The sequence below is a fragment of the Pelobates fuscus genome, chromosome 4, assembly GCF_036172605.1.
Source record: "Pelobates fuscus isolate aPelFus1 chromosome 4, aPelFus1.pri, whole genome shotgun sequence".
Taxonomy (NCBI): domain Eukaryota; kingdom Metazoa; phylum Chordata; class Amphibia; order Anura; family Pelobatidae; genus Pelobates; species Pelobates fuscus.
This window is the reverse complement of record NC_086320.1, coordinates 73,745,935-73,763,144: the sequence shown is the minus strand read 5'-3', so window position 1 is coordinate 73,763,144 and position 17,210 is coordinate 73,745,935. Positions and strand designations below refer to the sequence as shown.

General features: G+C 43.8%; 1 protein-coding gene across 1 annotated transcript in view; it reads right to left on the bottom strand.

The window, feature by feature from the left end:
• Positions 1 to 17,210, bottom strand: part of LOC134607809 (uncharacterized) — a 106,026-nt gene that overhangs the window by 22,665 nt on the left and 66,151 nt on the right. The window contains exon 2 of the mRNA XM_063450370.1: positions 12,030 to 12,166. Within this exon, the coding sequence (XP_063306440.1) occupies positions 12,030 to 12,166 (137 nt within the window). The remainder of the gene's footprint in view (positions 1 to 12,029; positions 12,167 to 17,210) is intronic.

Below are 17,210 nucleotides of genomic sequence, written 5' to 3'. Positions count from 1 at the left end.
ACAGCTCAAGGTCTGGGCCCCCAGGGGGCATACGCCTACAATGCCCACCCATAAATCCACCTACATGGCCCATCCGTGAGTTGGGGATGTTTTATGTGTGCAATTTGTGTAAGGGATGTAGTGTGTTTATAGGGGATGTAGTGTGTTTTTGCTTGTAAGGAATGCATTGTATGTTTCTGGGTGTGTGTGTGTGTGTGTGTGTGTGTGTGTGTAAGGGGTGCAAGGTTTGTTTCTGTGTATGTAATTGAATGCAGTGTGTGTCTGTAAGGGGTGCATTAATTATGTAAGAGAACGTAAGGGATGAATTGTGTGTTTCGGGTGTGTCTGTGTGTGAGTAGGAATGCATTGTTTGTTTCTGTGTGTGTGGGGGGGATGCATTGTGTATGTGTGTAGTGTAAAAGAGAGGGTTTGTGGGGTAGAATAGGGTCCTTATCCCCCCTCCCTCCTATAGTGCTCCTTATCCCCCCCTCCCATAGTGCTCCTTATCCCCCCCCCTCCCATAGTGCTCCTTATCCCCCTCCTCCCATAGTGCTCCTTATCCCCCCCCCTCCCATAGTGGTCCTTATCCCAACCATCCCTCCCCTAGTGGTCCTTATACCCCCCCATCCCTCCCCTAGTGGTCCTTATACCCCCCTCCCCTAGTGGTCCTTATACCCCCCCTCCCCTAGTGGTCCTTATACCCCCCCTCCCTTAGTGGTCCTTATACCCCCCCCTCCCTTAGTGGTCCTTATACCCCCCCTCCCTTAGTGGTCCTTATACCCTCCCCCCCTCCCTTAGTGGTCCTTATACCCTCCCCCCCTCCCTTAGTGGTCCTTATACCCTCCCCCCCTCCCTTAGTGGTCCTTATACCCTCCCCCCCTCCCTTAGTGGTCCTTATACCCCCTCCCTCCCTTAGTGGTCCTTATACCCTCCCCCAGTGGTCCTTATACCCCCCTCCCCTAGTGGTCCTTATACCCCCCCTCCCTTAGTGGTCCTTATACCCCCCTCCCTTAGTGGTCCTTATACCCCCCTCCCTTAGTGGTCCTTATACCCTCCCCCCTCCCTTAGTGGTCCTTATACCCCCCCTCCCTTAGTGGTCCTTATACCCCCCCCCTTAGTGGTCCTTATACCCCCCCCTTAGTGGTCCTTATACCCCCCCCCTTAGTGGTCCTTATACCCTCCCCCCCTCCCTTAGTGGTCCTTATACCCCCCCCTCCCTTAGTGGTCCTTATACCCCCCCCCCTCCCTTAGTGGTCCTTATACACCCCCCCTCCCTTAGTGGTCCTTATACCCTCCCCCCTCCCTTAGTGGTCCTTATACCCTCCCCCCCTCCCTTAGTGGTCCTTATACCCTCCCCCCCTCCCTTAGTGGTCCTTAAACCCTCCCTCCCTCCCTTAGTGGTCCTTAAACCCTCCCTCCCTCCCTTAGTGGTCCTTAACACCCCCCCCCCTTAGTAGTCCTTAACACCCCCCCCCCCCTTAGTGGTCCTTACCCTCCCCTCCTGCCCATGTAGCGTGGCCGGGCGGCGCGGAACGCGGGACAGGAACCATTGTTTCCTGTACCCGGCCGCCGGCGGAATGACAGGAAATGCTCACTGAGTGAGCACTTCCTGTCATTCCGCCGGCGGCCGGGTACAGGAAACAAAGGTTCCTGTCCCCGTTCCGCGCTGCCCGGCCACGCTACATGGAGACCGGCAGGAGGGAGCGCTCTGCGCTTCCCTCCTGCCGGTCACTCAAACCCGGCCGCCCTCACACAGCAGTGCTGCGCCGCCTGGGGCTAAAGCGCTCAGGCGGCGCAGCATGAGGAGGCGCACCGGGGACAGGGATCCGGCGCCCCCTAGTAAGTTGCGCCCTAGGCGGCTGCCTAGGTCGCCTTACAGGTGGCGCCGGCCCTGCCAAGCTCGTATCTGCAATTCAACCTCTGTGTCATGTGGTGCAGCTGCAAACCAAAGAGTACCTGGGTTTGAGTCCCAAGTTGCAAATTCCTCATAACACTGATCATACCTTATCTTACAAATATCTATAAAATGTAATCAAAATATAAACAAAGTTTAGTTGAGGTGGGCTAAACTGTCTTCAGGCACCCAAAAAACTGAACGTGAATAAAGCATCGTGTTAGATCTAACAAAATAAACACTTTATCTATACTGATGTATCATCTTGAATGATGTTTTGACTGCAGTCTTCAAGTACACACAATAGGCCTTCAAATGTTTCTCTATGGACAAGCATTGGAATGCCTGCGATCATCAGTAATGATTATCTCAGTCAGTGTGTGTGTGTATGTGTGTGCGTATGTGTGTGTACACGCGCGCGTTTGTGTGTGTGTGTCTGTCTCATTCTGGTTTGTGTTTCCAAACCAGAATGCCAAATAGACATATTTTGGACTGCAAGAAGTCCAAGCAGTCATACAACTTATTCACCATTACAGAATCTCAGATCTTCACACACTTTCAGAATTCTAACTCTTAAAAACAGCTGATCAAGCTAAACATGTCAGACATATTATTTTAAGCAGTTGTATGACTGCTTGGACTTTGTGCAGTCCAATATTTGTCCATTTGGCATTCTGGTTTGGACAGTTTTTTTCCATTCTATTGTTTCTGGAAAAATTATTCGGATTAACAAAAAGGGCATAAAAATCGCCCAGTCAGTGTACTGCAAAATATAACACGCTTACACAATCGTTGACTGCAAGCTTCAGATGATTCCAACTAAAGGTGATTCTAATTTTTCCCCTCATGGCTGTCATGTGTGATCAAGGTACTGTCTACACACCAACCTGAGACATTTATCAATCTGATGTGTTTTCTTCTAAATGTTCTGTTGCCTGTTACCTACCACTATAGTTACATATTGCAATATACATCTGCATTTACACTGTAAATGGGGGGGGGGGGGGGAGGGGGGGATCTCTGCCCAATGATTATTTAACATTCTCTATCCACTCTGAGAATCCCAGGGATGACTTATCTGGTTTTTCTTTTGATAACCCAGGCTTGACTCTTTTGTGATGACATCTCAAAGTTTATTAGTAGTAAATATCTAAATATCAGCCTGTACTTTTAGGACTAAGGAACATTATTATTTCTCATTCTAATTACATTCTACATACAAGGATGATAAGGCAGAAAAGATTATCATATAAGATTCCTTTTAAATTAGAGGTAGTAAACTATGCTAAGGAGCATGGAAACAAAGCAGCGGAGAGACATTTTGGGCCATCTCCAACAGAAAAAATGGTAAGAGAGGAGGTGGAGTGGAGGAAACAGGAGGATCGGCTGCAAAAAAGCGGATAAAAGTAAGCAGACTTTTCGTAGAAATGCTGCAAAGTGGCCATGAAAGAATAGATCACACATCACGAGAATAATGGCTTCTACAAAAATGATAATATATGAAGACAAATGCATTGCCGAAGAGAAATGCATTCACGATTATACTGGATCACCATTGAGGTTCTACGATTGATGAGGCGATGTGGCCTTGCTATGAGCTCCAAAACTAGAATTGAGCAAAATATGCCAAAAGAATATGAATATAAGATTCTGTCTTTTCATAAATTTGTAATTGATGCTAAGAAGAAAAATGGGTTTGAAATTGGCCAGATTGGGAATATGGATGAAGTCCCGTTAACCTTTGATGTGCCATCCAATAGGACTGTTGATCTGAAAGGTGCCAAAAATATCACCGTGAAAACCTCCGGACATGAGAAAATCCATTACACGGTTGTGTTATCTTGCTGTGCAGACGGCACCAAATTGCCATCCATGTTAATTTTCAAAAGGAAAACATTTCCAAAAGAAGTGATTCCAAGAGGAGTTGTTGTACATGTTCATGATAAAGGATGGATGGACGAAAATGGAATGAGAGTATGGGTTGAAAAAGTGTGGTCCAAATGTCCTGGAGGGCTTCTGAAAAAACCTGCCTTATTAGTACTTGACCAGTTTAGAGCACATAATAGCAAAACTACAAAAAAGTGCTTTAACCCCTTAAGGACACATGACATGTGTGACATGTCATGATTCCCTTTTATTCCAGAAGTTTGGTCCTTATGGGGTTAAAGAAGTGCAGACTCATCTAGCTGTAATTCCTGGAGGTCTTAACAGCCAGTTGCAATCGCTCAACGTTTCCATCAACAAACCATTTAAGGTCTTTATGCGAGAAGAGTGGAAAAAATGGATGGCTGCTGGTAATCATGATCTGACACCTACCGGACGAATGAAGAGGCCCACTATCACTCAAGTTTGTGAGTGGGTGAACTAGAGTGCTAGTGGGCCTCTTCATTCAGTGAAGGAGGAAATTGTTGTACAGTCATTCAAAAAAATATGTCATTAGCAATGCTTTGGATGGAAACGAAAATGGTATCTTATATGAAGATAGCAAAGAAAGTTATGTCAGTGATTGTCAGCAATTGAGCTTCATAAATTCTGACTCTAGGAATGATGAGTTCTTGGGGTTCACATAAAACTAGAAGAGTACTCAAACCTTAAAGTCTCTCTTCATTTGTTAATGACAGTGATGATGGTTCTTAATGCCGCTGTTGACTGCTGTTCACTTTACATGGTTGAAGTATTATTCCGATATAACGGCAGTTTATTAAATAGTTAAGTACACCATTTTATTCAGAATATTTTTTTCTTGTTTTCCTCCTCTAAAAACTAGGTGCATCCTATGGTCAGGTGCGTCTTATAGAGCAAAAAATACAGTAGTTAAATTCCAAGTTTTGTTTACGTTTTATTTTGATCAAAACATGTACATTTGGCTCAGTCCTTAAGGGATTAAGTAAGATGAAAAAACTAAACATATTTGAAAACAGTTGTTTATCTTCTATTCACAGCTGTAAAAACAATGATATTTAAACAAAAAGCAAAATACGATGTGTTGAACATCTGAAACACATAGCGTTCGTTTTGTTGTGTCTTTAAGAACTGTTCCGATTTAGTGTCTGTGTGCGTGCGTGTGTGAAAAAACTGCACAGTTGAATGCATTTAAAGGGTTAAGTCAGATTGCTTAAATGGATGATAAAACCCTATAATCTGTCCTTTCTTATCAAAGATCATGACCACTTCTCTACCAAGTAAAACAAATATTCTGGTACTCGGAATACCACTTACAGATAATAAACCTACTTAAAACAAGAAAAAGATACTTATGTAGTACAAAGTGCACCCTACCAGTATAACAGTTTAGCAATATTTTGCCAAAAGTACATTTAATAGGGATGTGAGAACTGGACCATGCAGTAATGGAAGACAGTTGTCTGGTGAATTACATTTTCCTTTAGGTCAGGTTGATGGTTAGGTGTGTGTGCATCGTTTACCTCGGAAAGAGATGGCAGCAGGATGCACTATGGGAAAAAGGCAGGCCGGTGGTGGCAGTATTCTGCTCCAGCAGTGTTCTGCTGGGAAACTTTATGGATGTTACTTTGAGACTTACCATCAATCTAGATATTGTTGCGGACCACATACACCACTTCATGGAAATGGTGTTCTGTGATAATGCACCCTTCCACACTGCAAAAAATGTTCACAAATGGTTTAAGGAACATGACAAAGAGTTCAAGGTGTTGCCTTGCCCTCTAAATTCTCCAGATCTCAACCTGATAGAGCATCTATGGAATTTGCTTAAACAACAAATCTAATCCATGGAGGTCCCACCTTGCAGGACTTAAATATCTGCTGCTAATGCCACAGATTTAAAGATCTTGTGGAGTCCTTGCCTCAGTGCATCAGAGCTGTTTTGGCAGCATTAGAGGGACCTACATGATATTAGGCAGGTACGTATGTACAGCAGTGAAGTCAGCATCGGATAAATGTATCTATGTATATATGTGAATCCTAGTACCCTTTAAATTGTAGTTTGGCTCATTCACTGCCTCATGTAATGGATGTATATCAAAACGGTGTGTGGGATAAAGTGAGTAAATAGTGCAGGACAGCCACTCCAAATAAGAGATCACTCCCAATCCCCAAAAAGTTATACAAGTATACAAGCAGTATAGTACAAAGACATATACCAGAGGGGACGCCACAATCACAAGTCGTGGGTATATTTACCATATATATTGCATGGTGATCATATAAAAAGAGGAATAAAAACATATATAGTGAAGTATTTAATGACATAAAACATCCAAAATTACAATGAAAATATACACTAACAAAGAAGGTGGCACAAAGAGACTTATGTCTAGTTGTGCAAAACCGCTTGTCAACCTCTCATGGGTTAAAAATCCCTTTAAATGTAGTTCCAGTGTCAATGCCTCTTGAAATGATCAGCCAGGCAAGGAGATGATGGAGTCTTTTAGGGAGGTGTTGACAGGTATCTCTGCTCGATGCGTTTCGTCCCAAGGACTTTTTCAAGAGCTGTATGTCCTCAGCTGTTCCGGCTTTTTAAATCTTAATTTTCGCGCGGCTTGTTTCGTGTGCGCATGCGCATTGCGGCAAAAGTGACAGAGCACATTGCCGCGCATGCGCGCACATTCAGCCTGACACGCAGAAAAACTTTATTGTCAATTTGTGCCCGAGGACAGTAGACATTGCCAGACCACTTGATTTGGCAATCTTCTAAGGGCAAACATACTTAAATCTTTAAAGTCTATTACAGAGTGTAAACTAAATAAAATCTTAGGGAAATACATCCACATTAATAAACTAGTCATATCCATTAACTTTATTTAAAAAAACGGTATATTTAAAAGTCACTATCATATTTAAAAAATCATCATATTTAAAAATCATCATATCTAAAATACATGAAGTTTGAAAAAACATCTATTTAAAATATCTATTTAAGAAACATATAGATACAAATCTAAGGTATAAGTAATAAATGACAGGACCGTTGTATTTGCTATTGCATTAATACAGTTTTAACAATTTTAAGGGAAAAAGCAAATAAATTATAAAAATAAAAATACATTATAAAAATAAAAATACATAAATAAGGAAAATGTTATTGGAGAACATCATTCTTCTAAAAGGGTTCCACCGACCGAAGAGCATGACAACAGGCCCTAAATAATAAAGGTACACTAGATAGGGGTCTATAGCGAAATTTATTTAAATAGCAATATATTGAATAGTTACACGAAGGCTATATATTATGAAAGTATTTGAATAGGCTATAATTCATATATAAATATATAGTGAACTAAATTAGGTCAAAAACAAAATTAAGTAAAACGAAAATCTAGACTCAAATATCAATCCATAAAAACTAACAAATCTATATCTACGTTTAAACCACTAGGGGAGGAAGTTTTAAGCCTATGTATCCACTCCGTTTCTTTCATGACCAAAGTGAGGAGTAATAGCGTCTATTCCTATACATTTAAAATCCTGGAAACTGAAGTGGGAGCAACTTGTGCAGTGTCTAGGGACACTGTGTTTCATATTTCCTCTTTTAATACCATTAAAATGCTCCAGGATTCTGACATGCAGTTTCCTAATAGTGCGTCCCACGTATTGAATGCCACATTTGCACTCAAGGAGATAAATTACATTTTTTGTTTGGCAGTTTATAAAATGTTTAATCTTACGTAAATATCTCCTTTGTTGCAGTACATTGAAACTCTAATGTTTTTTGTTTCTGGAATTTACAAGTACTGCAGTGTCCGCACTTGAAGAAACCTTTTGTAAGAAACGGTTTGTATCCTTATCTGAGATTACTACTCCTTTAGAAGATTTGACAGCAGGTAAAGTGCTAGGTGCTAGAATTGATTTTAAATTTTGTGTTTTTTTGTAAATAATCTGAGGTCTAGATGGTAAAATATTCTTTAAAAACTGATCTTGTTTTAAAATAGGCCAACATTTTCTAATAGTTCTCTCAATTTGGTTTGCCTTATTATTATACCTGGTAATAAAAGAGGTACTGAAGTCTCTATTAGTTTTTCCGGAAGTTTTTTTGCTTTTTAAAAAAGTAGTCCTATCTTTGTTATCTATCTCTCTTTTATATTTATCCAACAATTGGGGGTATAATGTCTATTTTTAAACTTTTCATTTAAAATCTCAACCTGTTCGTTAAAATCCATTTTGTTAGTACAATTCCTCAGGAGTCTTGTTTGTTGGCCTTTCAGTATGTTTCTCAGCCAGTTTGGGTGGTGACAGATTGAAAATTCTATAAAAGAATTGCCATCTGTAGGTTTAAAATACGTCTTACTACAGACAACCCCCGAGGACGCAAACAAAGAAAGATCTAAAAAAATTGATTGTCTCGGTATGGATATCAGCAGTAAAACGTAACCCATAAGCATTAGTGTTGATATACTGTAAAAATTCATCCAACAGTCTATCTCCCTCCCAAATGATTAAAACATCGTCGATATATCTTCTCCATAGCACCAGGTTCGCGGCAAATGGGTTATGTTCCCATATGTTTTTGGCTTCCCAATCTGCTACATAAATGTTCGCGTAGCTGGGCGTGAACCTGGTGCCCATGGCCGTTCCACACGTTTGTAGGTAATATATACCCTCAAACCAAAAAAAATTGTGAAACAGGATAAAACGAATAATGTTTAAAATCAGAAGGGCTTGAGCTTTGTGCATAAGGGGATCATTTTCTAAAATCTCTTTTATTGCTTGGATGTCTTTTTCATGATCAATAGACGTGTATAGGGAGGAGACATCAACAGTGGCCCAAATATAATTGTCCCTCCAAGTCAAACCTTTCACTACATTAATAATCTGATTTTAATCTTTAATATAGGAAGGGGCCTTTGAAACATATTTCTGTAGAAAATTATCTACATATTCAGAAGCTTTGCTCGTTAAAGAGCCAATGCCACTAATTATGGGCCTCCCCGGAGGATTATCCAATGACTTATGAATTTTCGGTAAATAGTAAAATATAGCCATTTTTGGGAACTTTATAAAAAGATAATCAAATTCCTCTTTTGTGATAATCTTATCATTTAGACCTTCCATCAACAATTCAAAAAGTTCTTTTTTAAAAACCTCCATAGGACTTGATTTTAAAATAGTATAGGTATCCTTATCGTTTAAAATTCTAAAAGCTTCTTGCATATAATCCTCACGATTTAAGATGACAGTACCTCCTCCTTTGTCTGCCTGTCTTATTACCAGCTGGTAATTCTCTTTAAGATTTTTTAAGGCTAATTTTTCTTTTTTAGTTAAATTATCTTTTTCTTTTTTCTTAGATAATGTCTCAAATTCTTTTAAAATCATATCGCTAAAAAACTGGAATAAACTCACCTTTTTCCAAAGTTGGGAAAAATTTTGACTTGTGCTTTAGACCTGAGTGTGCAATTATTGGGGATTGTGAGATTGTACTCTCTTCAATGGTGCCATTGTCATGCTCCCCGGTCTCCCCCTTCTTTTTTTCAAAAAAACGTTTAATGGTCATCTTTCTCATAAATTTATGTGTGTCTATAAACAATTCAAACTGATTTGGGCCTTTTTGTGGGGCAAATTTCAGTCCCTTTTTTAAAATACTTAGTTCTTCCTTACTTAATTCGTGTTTAGAAAGATTGAGAATGCCTTCCAACTTGTCAGATCTATCTAGTCTGTCATTTCTCCCTCCTCTAGAGCCCCTAATCCTCCTGCTGCCCCTAATAGCTTCCTCTTCTTGGGTGGGGTCTGGGCTACATAGAGGGGGGTAAATCTGTTTCTGTATTGCCACGGATTTTTCACAGGACTTTTTTGGTGTTGATCTCTTTTTCTTCGTCCTAAAAAATCCTGTGAATATCCTGGACTATTGTTTTTTCGGTGGATTTTTGAAGATCTAGATGTCTCTTTACATCTTACCATGGGATTCTCATACTCCACTCTTTTAGATCTACTCGGGGAGTTACCCCGTAGTCTAAAAGACGTACTACTTTTTCCCTTATTCTTAAAAGTTTGATCCCTTACACAGGGCCGCCATCAGGGGGTGACAACCGTAACGGTTGTCATGGGCCCGGCGGCCCTGGGGGGCCCGGCCGCCCGGGCCCCACGTGTGGGGCCCATCGGGTGGCCCACACACTTAGGGCCACCCGATGAGCCCCCTCCTTCAGGGGCCCGGTCAGCGCTGTGGCCGTTGTATAGCGCGACCGGGCCCCTTTAAAAAAAAAAAAAAAGCAGTCGCAAGTGCTGCTGGGAGGAAGTGGTCACTTCCTCCCAGCACACTCCGCGCGGGAGGAGCGAGCGCGCGCAAGTGAAGAGGGGGTCACGCCGACTCCCATCATCCCCACCCACCCTCCTGCAAAGGTAAGAGACAGGAGGGTGGCTAGAAAATGAGCACTGTGTATGTGTGTCTTTCTGTGTATGTCTGTCTGTATGTATGTCTATGTATATGTCTGTCTGTAAGTCTGTATGCATGTATGTATGTCTGTCTGTCTGTCTGTATGTGTGTCTGTATGTATGTCTGTATGTGTGTCTGTGTATGTAATGTGTCTGTCTGTATGTATATGCATGTATGTCTATGTATGTGTCTGTATGTATGTGTATGCATGTATGTATGTCTGTGTATGTATATGTATGTATGTCTGTGTATGTATGTATTTATGTCTGTCTGTATGTATATGTATGTATGTCTATGTATGGGTCTGTCTGTAAGTCTGTGTATGTATGTCTGTATGTATGTATACATGTATGTTTCTGTCTGTCTGTGTCTGTATGTCTGTGTGTCTGTATGTATGCCTGTGTATGTATGTCTGTATGCATGTATGTCTATGTATGTATGTCTGTATGTATGTCTGTCTGTATGTCTATGTCTGTATGCATGTGTGTCTCTGTATGCATGCATGCATGTCTGTGTATGTATGTCTGTCTGTATGTATGTGTATGCCTGACTGGCTGTATGTATGTATGTATGTCTATGTATGTCTGTCTGGATGCATGTATGTCTATGTATGTATGTCTGTATGTATGTGTGTGTATGTATGTCTGTATGTCAGTATGAATGTATGTCTGCATATCATTATGAACGTATGTCTGTGTGTATGGATGTCTGTATGCATGTAGGTCTGTATGTATGCATGTATGTCAGTCTGTATGTATGAATGTATGTCTGTATGCCATTATGAATGTATGTGTGTATGGATGTCAGTGTCTGTATGTATGTCTGTGTCTTTATGTCTTCATGCATGTGTGTCTGTATGTATGTTAGTATGTGTCTGTCTTTTACTATGTATGCCTGTGTGTATGTCTCAATATGTGTGTGTCAGTATGTATGCCTGTATGCGTGTATGTCTGTTTCAGTATGTGTGTCTGTTAGTATGTATCTGTGTCCTTTTGTATCAGTTTGTGTTTGTGTCTGTGTATGTATTCCTGTGGGCGGTATTTGGAGGTGGACCCAGTGGGCGGTATTTGGAGGCGGGCCCCTGGGGGCCCAGACCCTGAGCTGAGTTAGGGGCCCCAAAATTTCTGGTGGCGGCCCTGCCCTTACATTGGTAAAGGTCCCTTTATTATTAGATTGGTAAACATGTTTTCTTTTCCACTCTCTTGGTTTGCCGCTTTCATAATCTTCTTTATCTCTATTTAGTTTCCCTTCTTTCGTGGCTAGAATTTTTTCTTCTAGTTTTTCTATTTTTTCATTCAATTCTGTACTGTATTGTTTTATTTTCTCTTCAGTATGTTCTTTACTGATCTCAATTTCAATCACTTTTATCTCTTTTTCTACTTCTTTGATCTCATCCTGTTGGTATTCTATCAATAAATTCATTAATTGAAATTAACATTTTTCAAGAGCATCATTCTAGACATAAGTCTAGACATAAGTCTCTTTGTGCCACCTTCTTTGTGAGTGTATATTTTCATTGCAATTTTGGATGTTTTATGTCATTAAATACTTCACTATGTATGTTTTTATTCCTCTTTTTATATGATCACCATGCAATATATATGGTAAATATACGCACGACTTGTGATTGTGGCACCCCCACTGGTATATGTCTTTGTACTATACTGCTTGTATACTCATGTAATGGATGGCATGATTATCATTGTGGATACATAATACAAAATACATGGCTCCAAAATGAAAATGAAACTACCAATATTAAAACTCTTTGTACATAAAAAGTTAAGGAAGTTAAGGAAATGTTATACATACCACTGCTTTTATTAACGTTTCTATGCTGCCTTGATAGTTTCTCATTACGTCCGACACTGTGTATCTACAGGCAAGTAAAGCAGCAGGAATCACAAATGTAATCACAAGTGGAATGGCAATATTATTTTTGAAGAAAACTGGAAAAAAAGAAATAATGTTCTTGTTAATGATTTTAATAAAACTATGATACAAACACTGATGTTTATTTATGACATAACAGTTAAGTGGATTGTTCTATCTCAGTGCAAAAAGAGTAAAATCGGTTGGAGAAAAACTCAAGGCTATCAACCATTTACACATCTGTTTCTGCTGTAGATAAAAAAAAAAAAATAACCCCGAAATTTCAATTTCTTTCATAATGGGTAAATAAATTACATTTTCAATTCTAATACAGCAGACATATATATATATTTTTTAAATTACCACTATGCCAAAAGCAATTGCTTGCTCACAAAACATTAAATTCAGTTCAGCTAGCTATAAAGTGGAAAAGACAAGTAAGTGGTTGCAAATTCTAGATTTAAAAATGTAAAAAAAAAATGTAAAAAATATTTTCCATTGTATTTAAGGGAACCTTTTAGGGCATCCTGGAAATTATGATGTGGCAACACCATAACAGACATGGGGGAGTAAATATGACAATTATAGTTGTAGGGAAAGTACGGAAGTTAACGAATATGTGAAAACTGTACTTATTTCACAAGGGTTTTTGTATTGTTTGTTCACTGATGATATATTGATAAAGCTTTTGGGATACCACTCTAATGTATTTGTTGCGCTTGGCTTTACCCAGGGGCGGACTGAGAGCCTTTGGGGCCCCCGGGCAAAATTAGATCCCAGGCCCTTTGAATGCACAAATATATGTGCATTAAATAAATGTTAAAGGATCACTATAGTGTCAGGAAAACAAAGCGGTTTTCCTGACACTGTAGTGCCCTAAGGGTGCCCCACCCTCAGGGTCCCCCTCCTGTGGCACTGAAGGGGTTAAAAGCCATTCAGCAGCTTACCTTAATCCAGCGCCGGGCTCCCTCGGCGCTGGTGACCTCTCATCCCCCGCCGACGTCGGCTCCCGAGTGGAGCGGAATACGCATGCGCAGCAAGCGCGCATTTAAACAGTCCATAGGAAAGCATTTCTCAATGCTTTCCTATAGACGTTCTGCACGTCAGGATGACACCCACTAGAGGTTTGATTAACCCTGCTAAGTAAACATAGCAGTTTCGCAGAAACTGCTATGTTTACATCTGAAGGGTTAAAACCTGAGGGACCTGGCACCCAGACCACTTAATTGAGCTGAAGTGGTCTGAGTGACTATAGTGTCCCTATAAATATAACTCATATAATACGGCATTCCTTTGGATGTGTATATTGTGAAGACCTGTGTATCAATGCATGTTTGTATTGCATATGCATGTTTCAGTCCGTGTGAATGCACATGTGCATGTCTAGATGACTACATGTGTTTGTTTGTATATAGTGTCAGTGTGAATGCATATGTGACAGGTGACAGAGTGTGTGAGGGAGAGGGTGACAGGTGGAAGAGTGTGGGAGGTGGTGACAGGTGGCAAAGTGAGGTGGTACCTGGAGGCAGAGGGAGGGAGGGGGTGACTAGTGACAGAGTGAGGAAGGGGGTGACTGTCACTAGTCACCCCCTCCCTCCCTCCCTCTGTCCCTAGTCACCCCCTCCCTCCCTTACTCTGTCACTAGTCACCCCCTCCCTCCCTTACTCTGTCACCAGTCATCCCCTCACTCACTCTGTCACTAGAGTGAGGGGGTGATTAGTGACAGAGTAAGGGAGGGAAGGGGTGACTAGTGACAGTGATTGAAGGGGTGACTAGTGACAGAGTAAGGCAGGGAAGGGGTGACTAGTGACAGAGTGAGGGAGGGGGTGACTAGTGACAGAGTGAGTGAGGGGGTGACTAGAGTGAGGGGGTGACTAGTGACAGAGTGAGTGAGGGGGTGACTAGTGACAGAGTAAGGGAAGGAAGGGGTGACTAGTGACAGAGTGAGGGAAGGGGTGACTAGTGACAGAGTTAGGGAGGGGGTGACACAGGGACAGAGGGAGGCATGGGATGACCAGTGACAGAGGGAGGGATGGGGTGACTAGTGACAGAGTGAGAGAGGGGGTGACTAGTGACAGAGGGAGGGGGTGACTAGAGTGAGGGGCTGACTAGTGACAGAGTAAGGGAGGGAAGGGGTGACTAGTGACAGAGTGAGGGAGGGGGTGACACAGTGACAGAGGGAGGGATGGGGTGACTAGTGACAGAGTGAGGGAGGGGGTGACTAGTGACAGAGTGAGGGAGGGGGTGACTAGAGTGAGGGGCTGACTAGTGACAGAGTAAGGGAGGGAAGGGGTGACTAGTGACAGAGTGAGGGAGGGGGTGACACAGTGACAGAGGGAGGCATGGGGTGACCAGTGACAGAGGGAGGGATGGGGTGACTAGTGACAGAGTGAGGGAGGGGGTGACTGTCACTAGTCACACCCTCCCTCTGTCCCTAGTCACACCCTCCCTCCCTCTGTCACTAGTCACCCCATCCCTCTGTCACTGGGTAACCCCCTCCCTCACTGTCACTAGTCACCCCCTCCCTCTCTCTGTCACTAGTCACCCCACCGCCTACTCTGTCACTAAAGTGAGGGGGTGACTAGTGACAGAGTGAGGGAGGGGGTGACTAGTGACAGAGTATTTGGAGGGAGGGGTTGACACAGTGACAGAGGGAGGGAGGGTGACAGAGGGAGGGGGTGACAGTGACAGAGGGAGGGGGTGACACAGTGACACAGGGAGGGAGGGAGGGTGACAGTGACAGAGGGAGGGAGGGTGACAGTGACAGAGGGAGGGGGTGACAGAGGGGGGGGTGACTAGTGACAGGGGGTGACTAGTGACGGGGGCAACAGTGACAGAGGGAGGGGGTGACAGTGACATAGGGAGGGGTGACAGTGACAGAGGAAGGGGGTGACACATTGACAGAGGGAGGGGGTGACTAGTGACAGGGGGTGACAGTGACAGAGGGAGGGGTGACTAGTGACGGGGGGTGACAGTGACAGAGGGAGGGGGTGACTAGTGCCGGGGGTGACAGTGGCAGAGGGAGGGGGTGACAGGACAGAGGAAGGGGGTGACAGTGACAGAGGAAGGGGGTGACAGTGACAGGGGGAGGGGGTGACAGTGACAGGGGAAGGGGGTGACAGTGACAGGGGGAGGGGGGTGTCAGTGACAGGGGGAGGGGGGTGACAGTGACAGAGGGAGGGGGTGACAGTGACAGGGGAAGGGGGTGACCGTGACAGAGGAAGGGGTGACAGTGACAGAGGAAGGGGGTGACAGTGACAGAGGAAGGGGGTGACAGAGGAAGGGGGTGACAGTGACAGGGGGAGGGGGGTGACAGTGACAGGGGGAGGGGGTGACAGTGACAGAGGGAGGGGGTGACAGTGACAGGGGGAGAGGGTGACAGTGACAGAGGGAGGGGTGACAGTGACAGAGGGTGACAGTGACAGGGGAAGGGGGTGACAGTGACAGGGGAAGGGGGGTGACAGGGGGAGGGGGTGACAGTGATAGGGGAAGGGGGTGACAGTGACAGGGGGAGGGGGTGACAGTGACAGGGGGAGGGGGTGACAGTGACAGGGGGAGGGGGTGACAGTGACAGGGGGAGGGGAGTGACAGGGGGAGGGGAGTGACAGGGGGAGAGGGTGACAGTGACAGGGGGAGGGGGTGACAGGGGAAGGGGGTGAAAGTGACAGAGGGAGGGGTGACAGTGACAGGGGGAGAGGGTGACAGAGGAAGGGGGTGACAGTGAGAGGGGAAGGGGGTGACAGTGACAGGGGAAGAGGGTGACAGGGGGAGGGGGTGACAGTGACAGGGGAAGGGGGTGACAGGGGGAGGGGGTGACAGTGACAGTGACAGGGGGGTGACAGTGACAGGGGGAGGGGGGTGACAGTGACAGGGGGAGAGGGTGACAGTGACAGGGGGTGACAGGGGAAGGGGGTGACAGTGGAAGGGGGTGAAAGTGACAGGGGGAGGGGGGTGACATTGACAGAGGGAGGGTGAGTGATGACACAGTGGGAGGGGGGGGGTGAGTAGTTCCTACCTGTCTCTCTTGCTCCCTCTGCTCTCTCCCCGGCTGCTGCTCCTTCCCCTGCTGGCTGTGCGAAGGCTCTGTGTGAGAGGAGAGTACAGGAAGTGATGTCACTTCCTGGCTCCGCCTCTCCCCATCACACAGAGCCGCGTAGGCCAGGAAGCAGGAGACCTGGCAGAGAGGAGGTGAAGCTGCCAGGTCTCGGTCTCGGGTGGGGGGATTTACAGAGCTGTAGGTTGCTGGGGCCCTGCGCTGCATCAGGGGCCCCAGCAACCTAATAAAGGAAATTATTTTTTATTATTTTTTGCTGTTCCAGTTGGAGAGATCTCTGATCTCTCCAGCTGGAGCTTGGCTGTGCTGCCGGGCCCCTGACTGTCTCGGGCCCTCGGTCCATGACCGATATGCCCGAGTGGTCAGTCCGCCCCTGGCTTTACCTGTTTAGGAGATTCTGAGGAAAAATATTCAAGTTTGACTGGAAAACTGACTAGGATTTGTAACCCTGTTTATACTTTTGCGAGCACCTGCTTGTAACATGTTGCGATAACTCAGAAAAAAAATTCACACCACATAAATTTTGCTAAAAATCAGACTGACTTGTGTTTAAATATATGAGCTTTTTTAAATTAGTTTGGCAAAGACTTACTTTTATTACCAAATATGATTCCATTACAGACTGTACATATCCTGAGATAATTTACCAAACGAATATACCGATGCTCCAGACTCAGGGGATGACAAGCCCCCTTCATACTTCCAAATGCAGAGAGAATCCAGGCACACAGATTCCATCATACCGCAAACTGTTTATTGGAATAAGCACAACATGACAACGTTTCAGCTGATATGGATAACTTGAGAAAGGCCGTCCATATTGGCCGAAACATTTATCTTGTGTTTATTCCAATAAAAAAATCTGCAGTATGATGGAATCTCTGTGCTTGAACTCTCTCTACATTTGAAAGACTCATTTTTGAACAGAAGAAGATAGGGTGCACTTGGAGTTTTAGGGGCTAGGGGGTTAGGGATATTATAGGGTTAATGGGATTTAGGATTGCTTTGGGGAGTATTAGGGTTAAAGGTATAGGGTTATTTTGCTTCGACTCTCCTAGTTGCCAATG